The 15,577-nt window shown below is 44.3% G+C and overlaps 1 protein-coding gene across 1 annotated transcript in view; it reads right to left on the bottom strand.

Annotated features, from left to right (window-relative positions):
- The window catches only part of SLC4A11 (solute carrier family 4 member 11), a 95,633-nt gene extending 81,449 nt beyond the window's left edge, over positions 1-14,184 (bottom strand). Inside the window, 1 exon segment of the mRNA XM_070756857.1 lies at positions 14,025-14,184. Within this exon segment, the coding sequence (XP_070612958.1) occupies positions 14,025-14,064 (40 nt within the window). The 5' untranslated portion in view covers positions 14,065-14,184.
- Between the last annotated feature and the right edge of the window lie 1,393 nt (positions 14,185-15,577).

Raw genomic sequence — 15,577 nt, 5'->3', positions numbered from 1 at the left:
TCAAGCCACAGAAATCCATCTCAGCGCCAGAAAACAGACCGATCCAGCTCAAAATGTCTCCCAATTATGTCATATCAGAACCTCCTTTGGCAATTAAGCAGGCTGCATATGTGTTTCCAATCGATAAAAGCAACTTAAAGGAGAAAAAGGACTAATGCACTTAGTTTTAAAAGGTTTCAAAGATCCTTTGGTCTTCTCCAAATCTCCATTTCTACCATTCACTTTATTCCTCTTTATTTATCAAAGCATCTTGCTAACTTTGGACCTAAGAGGGAAAAAACATTTCAAGCAAATTGTATTTTTATTTGCATTTTTGACATTCTGAAGCTGGGCAAAAAAGAAAGAAACTTGATCGAACCCTTTTTCCTATTTTAATTTGGGAGCGTTGCATTCCCGGTTTAAAAACACGAGCGACTCTCAATAATGAATTAATAAGTTAAATAAAATGAAAAGTAGGACCATAAACAAAAAATGGTTTTATTCACTGGGATGTGGGAAGTATCAGTCTTCTACAGAACTTCTGTGACTCAATTATTCGGACATTATTTTCACTGTGTTTTTTCTAACTGGGGGTAGGGATATTAAATTATTCCCAAATTTATGTTCCTAATAGAACAGGACTGAAGTTATTATCTCTTTATCTCCATCAGACAAGTACAAATACAAAATCTAATAAATAAATGATGCAAAAAACATTTTTTTAATTAATCCAGCATATCAGAAACATGCAAATCCATCTATCCATCCATCCATACATACAGTACATATATATACTGCTCAAAAAAATAAAGGGAACGCTTGAAAAACAGAATATAACTTCAAGTAAATCAAACTTCTGTGAAACCATTTAGAAAGCAACACTGATTCACAATCAATTTCACATGCTGTTGTGCAAATGGAATAGTTGTGCAAATTAAATATTCAATGAGGATATTTCATTCATTCAGATCTAGGATGTGTTATTTGAGTGTTCCTTTAATTTTTTTGAGCAGTATATATATTACATTTTATTCCCAATTTAAAACAAGTTCGCAGGCGTTTAAATCTACGAAAGAAACTGGAATTATGCTAAACTAAAACCGTAGGTAAATAATCCAGGGATCCTATTTGCTTTGGAAAGCAAAAGCTCACATTTAATTAAGATCTCTTTTGAGGTTCCCACACATATACAAAACCCCCAGTTTACTTCGCTTTGTTCACCCCTTCTTCTATTTATTTAATTAAATTTCTTACGTCGCCTATTTCTCCTACAAGGGCGACGTGGAAATGTTATTAAAAACAATTCATCACTTTATGTACTTTTATAAAACACTCCTCACCACTCCATACTTCATCCAGGTTAAAATAAAGATCCTTGGATAAATGAAAAGAAATGAAAGCCTGCCACACCAACCAACGTTGACAATCGATTCCTCAATAAATGGATTTCTCCCCCTCTCGTTTCGCGGCGCCACAAAGATTTGTGCAATCAGCTGTTGGGAGGCGCACACAGCCAGCCCCACACAACACAACACACCCACATAAACGGCTGCGGGTCTGTTTCCCTTCCCCGACACCAATTCCAGAGGCCCTGCTAAATATATATTTGCACGTAAAAACACATTTCCAAATGCAACTCTTTCTGCTCTGCAAGAGAGAGAGAGAGAGAGAGGGATGAACGCTTCTTCAACAAAAAAAAACCCCCAACAACCTCACAATATCAGCTTACTTTTGGATTAAATAATTAAAAAGCAGCCGGATTTATAATTGCTGCTAAAAGTCGGCTGCAGACGGGAAAGCCAAGCTCACCTATAAGCGATGCAACTTTAGGGACGATGGACGCAACGCAAGCCGGCCTTTCAAAGTCTTCTTCCGGGCAGCCCTCAAAACCCACGCTGGCCTGGTTTGCACACTCAGGTGGCTTTGCACACTCAGGTGGACGAGCGAGCCCAACAGAAGAGGGAGCTCACGGTCCGGCCTCTGGCCTTCCATATTAATAGCCGCCCGGCTGAAGCATCTTTTCTCCCTCGCTCACTTCCAATTGGCGAGCTGGGGAAAAATGGGTGGGCAGAGGCGCCATCGGTCCGACCCCGTCAATCCCAGGTGCGGGGAGAGAGAAGGGGGGGGATGGGGGGGCAGGAAAAGCCAGGGAATGAAGAGGTGGGAAAGCAGGATGGAGGGGGGGGGGGGTTGGACTCAATTCCCAGGGAAAAAACAAACAAACCCAGATATATGGTAGTTCAGCGGGATTGGGAATGCTCCTTGCGAGAATCCAGGCTCTAAGCTGGATTCGGCATCCCGCCCGTCTTCCCTCTTTGGGTAGCTTTCTCTTCGGATGGATGGATAGAAGGATGGAGAGGTGGGGGGATATGGGAAGAGAGGGGCGAGTGGAGAGATAGAGGGAAGAAAAAGGAAGAGGAGAGGGGGGTGGAAGGGGAGGATGGAAGGGGAGAAAGCAAAGGAAGGAGGGGAGGTCAGAGGAAGAAAGAAGGAGGGAGGATAGGGAAGAAGGGAGAAGAAGGGATGGATGAGCAGAGAGAGGGGAAAGAAAGGAGGAGAAGAAAGAGAGAGAAAGGGAGAGGATGGGGAGAATGAAAGAGAGGGGAGGGAGGGAGGGAGGAAAGAAGGAAGGAAGGATCCGGGGAAGGAAAAAGAGTTGGATGAGTGGAAAGAGAGGAGAGGGAGAGGAAGGAAGGAAGGAAGGGAAGGGAAGAAAAGAAGAGAAGGAAAGATGGAAAAGTCAGAGGAAGAAAGAAGAGAGAGAGAGAAGGAGAGGGAGAGGGAGAAAGAAGAAGGGAAGAAAGTAAGAAAGTAAGAAAGAGAAGGAGAGATGGAAAAGTCAGAGGAAGAAAGAAGAGAGATCGGCGGATGGCAGGCAGGCAGAGGGAGGGAGGAAGGGAAGAAGGAGGGAAGGAAAGATCAATTAGAGGAAGGAAGAAGAGATGAATAAGTGGAGAAAGAGAGATGAGAGAAAGGGAGAGGTAGGAAGGAAGGATGGAAGAAAAGAAGAGAGAGAAAGAAAGAAAGAAAGAGAAGGAGGGACAAAAAAGTCAGAGGAAGAAAAGAGAGAGAGATAGGCGATTGGCAGGCAGGCAGAGAAAGGAGGGAGGGAGGGAAAGAAAGAATGAAGGAAGAGGGAGGGAAGGAAGGAAGGAAGGAAGGAAGGAAGGAAGGAACCGGAGAGCTGCACCCTGTCCACCCCTTTCCCCTCCGCCTGTCGAATAAGGAGGGAGGGGACGGGAAGGAGGGGGGAGGAAACCCCATTAAAGTGACCCAGCACTTTTCCGGGAGCTTCTCCTAAGTCAGCAGGATTCCCCGGAGCCACGCCAAGCCCTCCTCCCCGCCCTTCCAAAGGCCATTTCAACACACGAAAGCTGCAGGCACTCGGTTGTCAGGACGCCCAGCCAGCGCCAACCATCTCTCTCTTCCCAGGTGCCTCCCACCGAAGGCTGGCTTCCTCACCCCCATCCATGGTGGCAGTCAGGGGTTGTAACCATGGCAACAGTTGGGGGGAGGTTGATGATGGTCAGAGGGGCCACTGAAACCCTCAGACCTTATAATAAATAATAATAACAACAGAGTTGGAAGGGACCCTGGAGGTCTTCTAGTCCAACCCCCCCTGCTAGGGCAGGAAACCCTACACTACTTCAGACAGATGGATATACAACATCTTCTTAAAAACTTCCAGTGTTGGAGCCTTCACAACTTCTAGCGGCAGGTAGTTCCACTGGTTAATTGTTCCAACTGTCAGGAATTTTCTCCTTAGTTCTGAGCTGCTTCTCTCCTTGTTTAGTTTCCACCCATTGCTTCTTGTTCTACCCCCTGGTGCTTCGGAGAATAGGTTGACTCCCTCTTCTTTGTGGCAACCCCTGAGATATTGGAAGGCTGCTATCATGTCTCCCCTGGTCCTTCTTTTCATTAAACTCGCCATGCCCAGTTCTTGCAACCGTTCTTCCTATGTTTTAGCCTCAAATTCCCCAATCATCTTTATCGCTCTTCTCTGCACCACATGCTAAGCCGTAAAGCCATAGTTTGCAAAGTGCAATGGGTTAGAGTCACACACCAGCGCCAAACCAACCAGATTTCAACTCGTTGCAAATCCGCCAACATAATCCCGTAGCTCTTTCCGCCAAGTTCCCAAATCTGCCTAGGACAAGCCATCATTAAAAGTGGTATGATTGCAACATGGACCAAAGACAAAACCTGGTTCTTTATTGGCCACGTGTGGTTGGACACACAAGGAATTTGTCTTTGGTGCAGATGCTCTCAGTGTACATAAAAGAAAATATACATATGTCAAGAATTATGTGGTACAACACTTAATGATGGTCACAGGGGTCAATTAAGCAATGAAGAAACAATCAATATTAATAAAAAATCTTAAGGATACAAGCAACAAGTTACAAACAATCATAAGTGGGAGGAAATGGGTGATAAGAATGATTAGAAAAAACTAGTAGTAATAGAAGTGCAGACTTAGTAAATAGTTTGACAGTGTTGAGGGAATTCTTTGTTTAGCAGAGTTGTCTTGGTGTGCAGTGCTCTGTAGCGACATTTTGAGGGTAGGAGTTGAAACAGTTTATGTCCAGGATGCGAGGGGTCAGTCAATATTTTCACGGCCCTCTTTTTGTATAGTATACAGGTCCTCAATGGAAGGCAGGTTGGCAACAATTGTTTAATATAATCTAACCTCAAAAAAAAATTACAAAAGCTCATCTCGAGCTGGAGCTTCGGGTTTTGGAAAAAAATCAATGTTTTGGAGCATCGCTCTCTGTCAGAAATTTTAAAAAGCAGATTAAAATTAACGCAAGATGCTTAATGGAGCCAAAATCGTGATGATTCGACCCAGCAGACGAGCAATTTGAAGTAGTGGGTGGATCATCTGTCTAGACAACTCTAGGGAGGAAAAGACTTTCCCACTCAAACTAGGAAGGCGCTCAAGATACGATTATTTTTAATTCCTTAACAACTTGTAATTTTTCGATCCTGGAGACCATCATCCAGATATATGCGGAAGAACAAGGATGCTATCAAGAAGGCAACTTTGGGTCAATGGTTTTTATTTTATTATTTATTTAATTAGATTTGTATGCCACCCGCTCCCAAGAAACTCAGGGGAGGCATACAAACCTAATTAAATAAATTAGATTTTAAATTGTAAGAGCAACCGGTGAGATGCTTGAGTTAGGTTTAGAAGGTTCTATGACCCAACATGTTGACCCAGCAAAGGGCCCCCTTGATCTGAGGCAGGCCTACTTGAGGTCTACCATGGTGGTCCCTCAAGGATGCTGCTCTCCAACAATGTTGGGTTGCAATAACCATCATTCCTGGCTTGCTCTTCCAACAATATAATATAATTAATATAATATAATATAATATAATATAATATAATAATATAATACGGTAGTCCCTCGCTATAGCGCGCTTCACCTACTGCGGCTTCACTTCATCGCGGGTTTCTGAGGAAGTCGATCGGCAGATTTAAACAGCCCACCGAACTCGATCGGCAGGTTTTTCAAAAAAATAAATAAATCTAAAATTGTAAATACTGTATTTAAATACTGTATCTAAAATAAATACTGTGTGGGAAGGGTTTATAAACACTTAAAACAATGAAAACTTACCAAACAATTACAATATAAATACTTAAATAAGTACTATCAGTCGATAAATTCCCCATCGCGGATTTCACCTATCGCGGCCAGGTCTGGAACGTAACACCAGCGATAGGTGAGGGACTACTGTAATATAATATAATATATTATAATATAATAATATAATATAATACAAGAGAAGAGAAGAAAAGAGAATTCTTTATTGGCCAAGTGTGATTGGACACACAAGGAATTTGTCTTTGGTGCAGATGCTCTCAGTGTACATAAAAGAAAAAGAGACATTTGTCAAGAATCATGAGGTGCAACACAATGATTGTCATAGAGGTCAAATAAGCAATGAGGAAACAATCAATATTAATAAAAATATTAGGATACAAGCAACAAGTTACAGTCATACAGTCCTTAGTGGGAGGAGATGGGTGATAGGAATGATGAGAAAAAACTAATAGTAATAAAAGTGCAGACTTAGTAAATAGTTTGACAGTGTTGAGGGAATGATTTGTTTAGCAGAGTGATGGCATTTGGGGAAAAAACAGTTCTTGTGTCTAGTTGTCTTGGCTCCGGAATGTGAGAAACAGCACAATGGATAAACCGGAAGTCCCTTTTTCTGAACTTCCGGTTTGCCCGTTGGGACGTTTTTGGCACTCCGGGGCTTCCGGAAGCTTCTCTGAAGCCTTCGGAGGGCAAACGGCCTTTCCAAAGGCCGAAAATCAGCTGGACAGCACCCCCACGCGCACTGGAGCTGACCCTAGGGCAGTGCCTCGCGTGCCCCCCGTGCCATGCAACCTGTGGCACGTGTGCGATAGGTTCGCCCTCACTGCCTCAGGCCCTTAGAAGAAAAGTGGTGTTTGTAAACACATGAGGTAAACGGCTGCCGCAATTCAACTATGTTAAAGCCGCACCTAATTTATGCCTATAATTAGAAAGTAAACAACCACAAGAGGATTGTCGTCTTACCCCCCCTGGCAACCCAACCCTACACAAACACACCGGCTCTTCCCTCTCACACACTCCCACACGCAACCCAAGCGGGTCCTTGCATTATTAGCAAGAAGCTCCTTCCAAAATGGCTACAGATGGTCCTCGGCTTACGACCACGATGGAGCCCAAAGTTTAAGCTGCTAAATGAGACAATTATGAAGAGAGTTTTTCTCCGTTTTACAACTTCTCTTTGCAGGCAGTCGCTAAGTGAGTTTAGCCCCATTTGGCGGGCTTTCTTGACACCGTTGTTGAGCAAATCACTGCAGCTATTAAAAGATGGTTGTTAAGTGAACCGCCTGCTACCGCACGAATCCCAGCGACCAATAAGGTCCCACAGAGTTGGCCTTCTCCAGGTCCCGTCGACTAAACAATGTCGTTTGGCGTGCCCCAGGGGAAGAGCCTTCTCTGTGGCGGCCCCGGCCCTCTGGAACCAACTCCCCCCGGAGATTAGAATTGCCCCCACCCTCCCTGTCTTTCGTAAACTACTCAAGACTCATTTATACCGCCAGGCATGGGGGAGTTGAGATATTCCTTCCCCCTAGGCCATTACAAGTTATGCATGGTATGTCTGTGTGTATGTTTGGTTTTATTGTAAGGGTTTTTAGTTGTTTTATTATTGGATTGTCACATGCTGTTTTTATTGTTGTTGTTAGCCGCCCCGAGTCTACGGAGAAGGGCGGCATACAAATTCAATAAATAATAATAATAATAATAATAATAATAATAATTATTATTATTATTATTATTATTATCGACTTCACTTCTCATAAAATCGCAAAAAGAGACGTTGCAACCATCATAAACACAAGTCCTTTGATCACGTGACTACGGAGTCACTGCAACAGCCGTTAAGGCTGATAAATGGTCATAAGTCGCTTATTTTCATTGCCGTCGTCACTTCATCACTAAATGAACCATCATAAGTCAAGAACTGCACAACAGCATAAGCAAGCAATATCTTCAAACGCTTTTCTTGATTGTTGAGAGATTTCTAAACTTTTGCAACTTTGATTTTGCAATGTCCTTCTATGCTTGGACAGCATAGAAATACAATGATTTAATTTAATTTAATTTAAATTAAATTAAATGGCAGAGAGAAAGATTTAAAAAGTGGGGAGGGAAAATTAGGCGTATAGATTTGCAAATCGAAGGAGGTTTTCGCTGGAATGCGATATCTCCTCCCCATTTTTTTTTTTAACCTCAGGCCACACAACTGCAACAATAGCAAGGGGACATTTTCTAGAGGCCAAGATGCACAATTTTTTTAAAAAACGAACAATTCCTCTTAAATTTACAGGTCGTCCTCCATTTATGACCAACCACTTAACGAACGTTTGATGGTTGAACGTTTAATGAACGTGCAGCAGGGAAGTGTTTTTAACAGGAAAGTGAACCCAAGAACAAGGGGGCAAAATCTGAGGTTAGTTGGGGGAAAGATCAGAAGCAAAATATTATTTCACTGAAAGAGTAGTAGATGCTTGGAACAAACTTCCAGCAGACGTGGTTGGTAAATCCATAGTCACTGAATTGAAACATGCCTGGGATAAACATAGATCCATCTTATGATAAAATACAGGAAATAGTATAAGGGCAGACTAGATGGACCATGAGGTCTTTTTCTGCTGTCAATCTTCTATGTTTCTATGTTTAACTTGTTGCTTGGATCCTTACAATGTTTCCTGATTGCTTATTTGTAACCTATGACAATCATTAAGTGTTGTATCTTCGTGATTCTTGACAAATGTATTTTTTTCTTTTATGGACACTGAGAGCATCTGCACCAATGACAAATTCCTTGTGTGTCCAATCACACTTGGCCAATAAAGAATTCCATTCTATTTAATAAATATAAATTACCCGTAAGATAGCTGTATTGATGTGCTATCAATGTGATTATAGCAGACTAACAATTTTGTTTTCAAGATAGGACCATTTTTACCCAAAAAAACCCACCAGAAAAGAAAGAAGATGAACTCATTGTTCCTTCTGTATAATTACAGGAAAGGATTCATCCATCACAACTCTGCTAATGATGGCCATTCATTGCAAACAATAAAGTGGGCCCAGTGAGTGACACTGTTACCTCGTGTGTTGTGTTCTGCAGCACACACTCAAAAGACAACCCTGAATTTCAGAGCATTTTCAGAAAGAAAGTGAGCATTTCTTCAGAAAGAACGGAGGGAAGGAGAGAGGGAGGTAGATTGTCTGAGAGGGAAGGGGAAAAGAGGAAGGAAGAACGGAAGAAAAAGAGGGAGGGAGGGAAGAAGGAAGAGAGGGAAGAAGGAAGGAAGGAGAGGGAAGAAGGAAGGAAGAAAGGGAGGAAGAAAGGAAGGGAGGGAAGAAGGAAGGGAGGGAAGAAGGAAGGAAGGAGGGAGGGAAGAAGGAAGGAAAGAAGGAAGGAAGGGAGGAAGAGAGGAAAGAAGGAAGAGAGGGAAGAAGGAAGGGAGGGAGGAAGAGAGGAAGGAAGAGAGGGAAGAAGAAAGGAAGAGAGGGAAGAAGGAAGGAAGGAGAGGGAAGAAGGAAGGAAGAAAGGGAAGAAGGAAGGAAGAAAGAAAGAAGGAAGGAAGGAAGGGAGGAAGAGATGAAAGAAGGAAGAGAGGGAAGGAGGGAGGAGGAGGAAGTAGGAAGGAAGGAAGGAGGAGGGAAGGAGGAAGGAAGAAAGAGAGGGAGGAAGGAAGGAAAGAAGGAAGGAAGGAAGGAAGGAAGGAAGGAAGGAAGGAAGGAAGGAAGGAAGGAAGGAGATTATGTCTACCAGTTATGTCTACCAGTTAGGGGCCAGTTTTTTGCAAAAATGGGGTCTGCAGAGGGTTTGGGAGGCCTGCAAAGAGCTTTTGGGGTTGGGGAAGGAAAAACACCTGTTTTTGCAGGGGTATGTGTGTGAAAAATAGGCAGCATTTTGCACAAAACAGGGACTTTTTGCCTTCCACGAGCCCCTAGGATTTCTCTGCAAGCTTCCAAAACCTTCTGCATGCTGTGTTTTTCATACAGATGGGTGAAAAACACGTCCGATTTTGCCAAAAACTGGTTGCGCAGAGAGTTTGGTAGGCTTGCCGAGTGCTCCAGGGGACCAGGGAGGAAAAATGAACATGCTTTCCCCCTTTACTTACTGTATTTTTGGAGTATAAGACGCACCTGGATTTTAGAGGTGGAAAACAAAGAAAAAAAGTATTCCGAACCAAATGGTGTAGTAATATTCTGCTCAAAAAAATTAAGACTTCGGAGAGGGGCGGCATACAAAATAAATTATTATTATTATTATTATTATTATTATTATTATTATTATTATTATTAAGGGAACACTCAAAGAACACATCCTAGATCTGAATAAATGAAATATTCTCATTGAATATTTCATTTGCACAATTATTCCATTTGCACAACAGCAGGTGAAATTGATTGTCAATCAGTGTTGCTTCCCAAGTGGACAGTTTAATTTCACAGAAGTTTGATTTACTTGGAGTTGTATTGTGTTGTTTAAGTGTTCCCTTTATTTATTTATTTTGAGCAGTGTATATTATTTAATAAAATACCAGTGTAGCAGAATACTCTTTACAAAGATGTACACTTTTTACAACCATGTGCACTTTTTACAGACTTCAAACCTGACAGCTTTAAGACTTGTGGACTTCAACTCCCAGAATTCCAGTCATGCTAGATGGGGAAATTAGAAGGCAGAAACAGCTCCGTTTTGCAAAAAAACCAAGCCATTTTTCTACCATTTTTTCACAAAAGCTGGGTGGGTAAAGGGCTTGGGAAGCCTGATTGGAGTTCCTGGGGGAATTTTGCTGGGGGAAGGGAAAAATTCCCTTTTTTGTGAAAAACAGGCATTTTTTTGCAAAAAAAAAAGAGAGGCATTTTGGCCTTTGCAAAGCACCCAAGAGCTTTCTGCAGGCAGGGGTGGGGGATTTGGGACAGCAAAAATGGCTGCATTTGGTGTATAAGGCACACTGACAATTCCACCCTCCGAAAAATATGGTACCTCTTTGAAATCTTGGTGCATCTTATTCACCGGTGCACCTTATAGTCGGAAAAATACAGCTGGGTCGAAGTCACCCAGCTGGTTTTCATGCCTAAAGCAAAACTAGAACTCACCACCTCCTGGTGATTGACACAAACTCACCCAGCCGTCTTTCAGGCCTAAGTCAAGACTAGAACTCATCATCTCCTAGTTTTTACGCCAGGGCCTTAACCACTCGACCAAACTGGCTCTCTTAAGCGATATTTGAGCAAAATTGTGTTTCTGCCAATACGGATGATCCGATTTAAATCTAGGTAAAAAGTGGAGAAGGAAAAAAATAGGAGCAGATCCCTGTTTCTACAGGAATTTTGCATCTTTGCAAGAAACACATCAAAGGTTCCAACATCTGGGCCATGCAGTTGTGCCTCTGTTTGTAGTCCGCCTGTGCAATTTTCTTGCTGAGGATACAACCAACTGTTTCATCAGCTTCCTTGCAAAGTCTGCATTTTGGGTGATAGCTGATTTTTCGATCTTGGCCTTGATTGCATTGGTTCTGATAGTTTGCTCCTGGACTGCAAGAACCTTCTGTTTCCTTCTTCAGTGTTCTATTAGTGAGCCATAACCATTATTATGTCAGTACAATACAGCAAATGAGCTGTGGATTTCGTATTTCATCCCCAGTCGGGCGCTTCCCAAGCACCTAGGACTGCGTGATGTAGCGGCGAATTATGTTTGCCCATCCCAGCAAAGCGGCCTTTTGCAATTGACAGGTGGAGATTTTGTCAATTCCAATGGTTTTCAAATGTCCGCTGAGATCCTTTGGCCCTGCGCCCAGCGTGCCAAGTATCACTGGGACTACTTTCACTGGCTTATGCCAGAGTCGTTGAAGCCCGATTTTTAGATTATTATTATTATTATTATTATTATTATTATTATTATTATTATTATTATTAACAATACAACACAGCAAACGAGATCACTATGCTGGATTTTGTATTTCATCCCCAGTCGGGCACTTCCCAAGCACCTAGGACTGCGTGATGTAGCGGCAAATTATGTTTGCCGATCCCAGTAAAGCGGCCTTTTGCAATTGACAGGTGGAGATTTTGTCAATTCCGATGGTTTTCAAACGGTTGGCAACTTTTAAGACTTGTGGACTTCAATTCCCAGAATTCCTCAGTCAGCCATGCGGTAATCATGTATTATGTATGAATTATGTATGCCGATCCCAGTAAAGCGGCCTTTTGCAATTGACAGATGGAGATTTTGTCAATTCCGATGGTCTTCAAACTCGGCAATTTTAAGACTGGTGGACTTCAACTCCCAGAATTCTCCAGCCAGCTGTGTGGGCTGGAGAATTCTGGGATTTGAAGTCTACAAATCTTAAAGTTGCCAAGTTTGGGGACCCTTGCTCCGGAGTGTAAAAAACAGCACAACGGTTCACCTACCAGGCTTCAAAGAGGCATTATTATTATTATTATTATTATTATTATTATTATTATTATTATTATTATTATCTATCCTCTGTGGCCCTCAAGAGGAAAACTCAGAATAAAGACAGAAACCTGGCCTAGAAGAAACTTCTCTACTGTTGTTTTTTAACTCCGGAGAGGACGAAGAGAGAGGAAAAAAAACCAGCATTATTAAAGCTGCAGCGAAGGGGCGTGAAAGTCCTTTTCCAGTGGCTCAGCACCGCGTTTCCCTTCCAGATTTGGCCACTTTCTGTTTCTTAGAAAGTGGGAAGGAAAGGCGGGGGGGGGGGCGGAAGACACAACCCCACAACAACACCAGCCGGGCGACCCCACAACACGTTGAGAAAACCACAGAAAACCCCCAACAACAACAACAACGCGGAGTTGCGCAACGCGTAAAGAAACCCGAAGCGCGCAGCAAGAGGAGGCTTGGTTTCCAAGCAGGGGAAAGCTTTTTTTTATTAAAAAAAAAATACAGTACATACAAACACACACACATACACAGAGAGAGAGAGTAAACCGCGAGCAGCAGGCAGGATGTGGCCACAAGCACAAGCGAGCATCCTCGAGCATCCAGAAAAACAAGCATGAAGGCGCAAAAGTAGCAAGAGCGCAAAAACAGCCAGAAGGGTAGAGAAGGGTTTGTATTCCACGGGAGAAAATTGTGGGTCTCCTCCACCGCCTGCCTTTGAACCCCGAGGGGGAAAAGACACCCTACACACACACACACACAAACACCACACACAGCGCCCTACACTTTGGAGGAAGAGGAGGGAAGGTTTTGGAGAGGAGCTCCGAGGTTTCAAACCCGGTCCGGCGCGCGCGCTTGGCTAGGCTAAGTTTGGAAATGGGGAGACGGGACGCGAACCGGGTTGGGGTGCCGGTGAAGGACGCAAAAGGACCCGGAGGAAGAGAGAGATAGCGAGAGGTTCCGGAGGAGAAGGAATCGAGAGGCAGCGGGAGGAAGAGAAGGGGGAAGGAAAAGGACCTGGAGGTGGAGGAGGAGGAAGAAGGAGAGGTAGCAGAAGGAAGAGGAGATAGAGGAGGAAGGAGAGGTAGCAGGAAGAGGAAGAAGGGAAAAATGAAGGAGAGGTAGCAGGAGGAAGAGAAGAGGAGGAAGGAGAGGTAGCAGGAGGAAGAGGAGAAAGGAAAAGTAGCAGGAAGAGGAAGAAGGAGAGGTAGTAAGAGGAAGAGGAAGAGGAGAGGAGGAAGAAGAGGAAAGAGAAGTAGCAGGAGAAACAGAAGAGGAGAAAGGAGAGGTAGGAGGAAGAGGAGGAAGGAAGTAGCAGGAGGAAGAGGAGGAAGGAGAGGTAGCAGGAGGAAGAGGAAGGAGAGGTAGGAGGTGGAAGAGGAGAAGGAGAGGTAGCAGGAGAAAGAGGAGAAGAGGAGGAAGGAGGAAGAGGAGAAAAGGAGGAGGAAGTAGCAGGAGGAAGGAGATGTAGTCGGAGGAAGAGGAGAAGAGGTGGTGGAGGAAGAGGAGGAAGGAGAGATAGCAAGAGAAAAGGAGGAAAAGCGGAAGAGGAGGAAGGAGGTAGCAGGAGGAAGAGAAGAGGAGGAAGGAGGAAGAGGAGAAAAGGAGAAAGAAGTAGCAGGAGGAAGGAAGTAGCAGGAGGAAGAGAAGAGGAGGCGGAAGAAGAGATAGCAGGAGAAAGAGGAGAAGAGGAGGAAGGAGGAAGAGGAGAGGAGGAAGAGGAGGAAGGAGAGATAGCAGGAGAAAGAGGAGAAGAGGAGGAAGGAGGAAGAGGAGAAAAGGAGGAGGAGGAAGTAGCAGGAGGGAGAGGGGGAAGGAGAGATAGTCGGAGGAAGAGAAGAGGTGGTGGAGGAAGGAGAGATAGCAGGAGAAAAGGAGGAGGAAGAGAAGAGGAAGGAAGGAGAGGCAGCCGGAGGACCAAGCGGAGGAAAAGGACGCGGAGCCTCTTCACAACCGCAGTCCGGCGGGGCTCCTCCACCGGCGGGGGTCCGTGCGCGCTTCTCCCTCGGCCGCCCTCCCCTCCCCTCCCTCCGCCGCGCCCAACTCACCGCATGGCTGGAGGTGGAAGACGCGCCTGGCCGCTGCCATGGCCCCCGGGGCAGCGGCTGCCCTCCTCCGCCTCCTCCGTCGCCACCAGCGGAGCAGCCCCGAGTGAGGACGAGCCGGGCGGGGAAGGGGCCGGGCGGGAGGGAGGCGGCCCCGCGACACACCTCCTCCGCGCCGCCCGCGCCGGTCCTAGCGCGCTCCTGGGCCGAGGCAGGGGGCGCTTTGCTGAGGGCGCCACCGCGGGCGCCGTTGCCATGGCGTCGACAGGGAAGGGCGCGCCCGGTTGGAGAACCACACCTGGGCCTTGGCGCGTAGTCCTCGACCTACGACCGTTTGCCGTTCCAGCAGCACGGGAGTGACTTAGCACCGTTGCTCGCACTTACGACCGCTACAACACCCTGAGCTTTCACATCCAACGGCTCATATTGGTTGTAGTGTCCCCGGAATTTTTATTATTATTATTACTATTACTATTGTTATTATTATTATTATTATTGTCATACAGTAATTGATGTATCCTTTTCTGACTAGTAAAATTTATGTGTGGTTATGATTGGGTAGTATTGACTGTTTTTAATAATAGTGGGTTTTTAGCTATAGTTTTAATTATTGAATTTGTACCACGTTGTTTATTGTTGTTGTGAGCTGCCCCGAGTCTTTGGAGAGGGGCGGCATACAAATCTAACAAATAAATAAATAAATATTGATTGATTGATTGATTGATTGGATTTGTATGCTGCCCCTCTCAGCAGACTTGGGGCGTCTAACAACAATAATAAAACAGCATATAATAATAATAATCCAATACTAAAAACAGTTAAAAACCCATTAATATAAAAACCAAACATACATACAGACATACCATGCATAAAATTGTAAAGGCCTAGGGGGAAAGAGGATCTCAATTCCCCCATGCCTGGCGACAGAGGTGGGTTTTAAGCAGCTTACGAAAGGCAAGGAGGGTGGGGGCAATTCTAATCTCTGGGGGGAGTTGATTCCAGAGGGCCGGGGCCGCCACAGAGAAGGCTCTTCCCCTGGGTCCCGCCAAGCGACATTGTTTAGTTGACGGGACCCGGAGAAGATCCACTCTGTGGGACCTATTATTATTATTATTATTATTATTATTATTATTATTATTATTACTACTACTACTACTATTACCTCAATTACCCCATGTCGATTGTGAAGTAAGTAGCCTCCCTGTACAAATCCACCATTTTAAGAGAAGCCGCAAAGTTCTATGATGAAGCCGCTTCCAACATGAAGCTACAAAATCCAGCCCACAGGAGCACCAATGTAGTCTCCTTACTACGACCAATTACAATACTTATGACCCAGATTTAAATTTCCAAAAGTCACATGGTTATATTTGGGGCATGTTGCAACCAGCCGGGATTTACGGCCATTTGCAGCATCTTAACAATCATATGACTTCTTCTTTTTTGCCGGAAACCAATGTTTACTTCCCATTTCTGGCAAAAAATAAAAACAGCCCCCCAAAACTCCCACCCACTCAGCTGCCACATTTTTTGATCAATCAGAATAGAGCTGAAAG

This window comes from Erythrolamprus reginae, chromosome 7 (assembly GCF_031021105.1).
Source record: "Erythrolamprus reginae isolate rEryReg1 chromosome 7, rEryReg1.hap1, whole genome shotgun sequence".
NCBI classification, from domain to species: domain Eukaryota; kingdom Metazoa; phylum Chordata; class Lepidosauria; order Squamata; family Dipsadidae; genus Erythrolamprus; species Erythrolamprus reginae.
The sequence above is the reverse complement of the archived record's forward strand: the minus strand, read 5'-3'. Positions and strand labels throughout refer to the sequence as shown.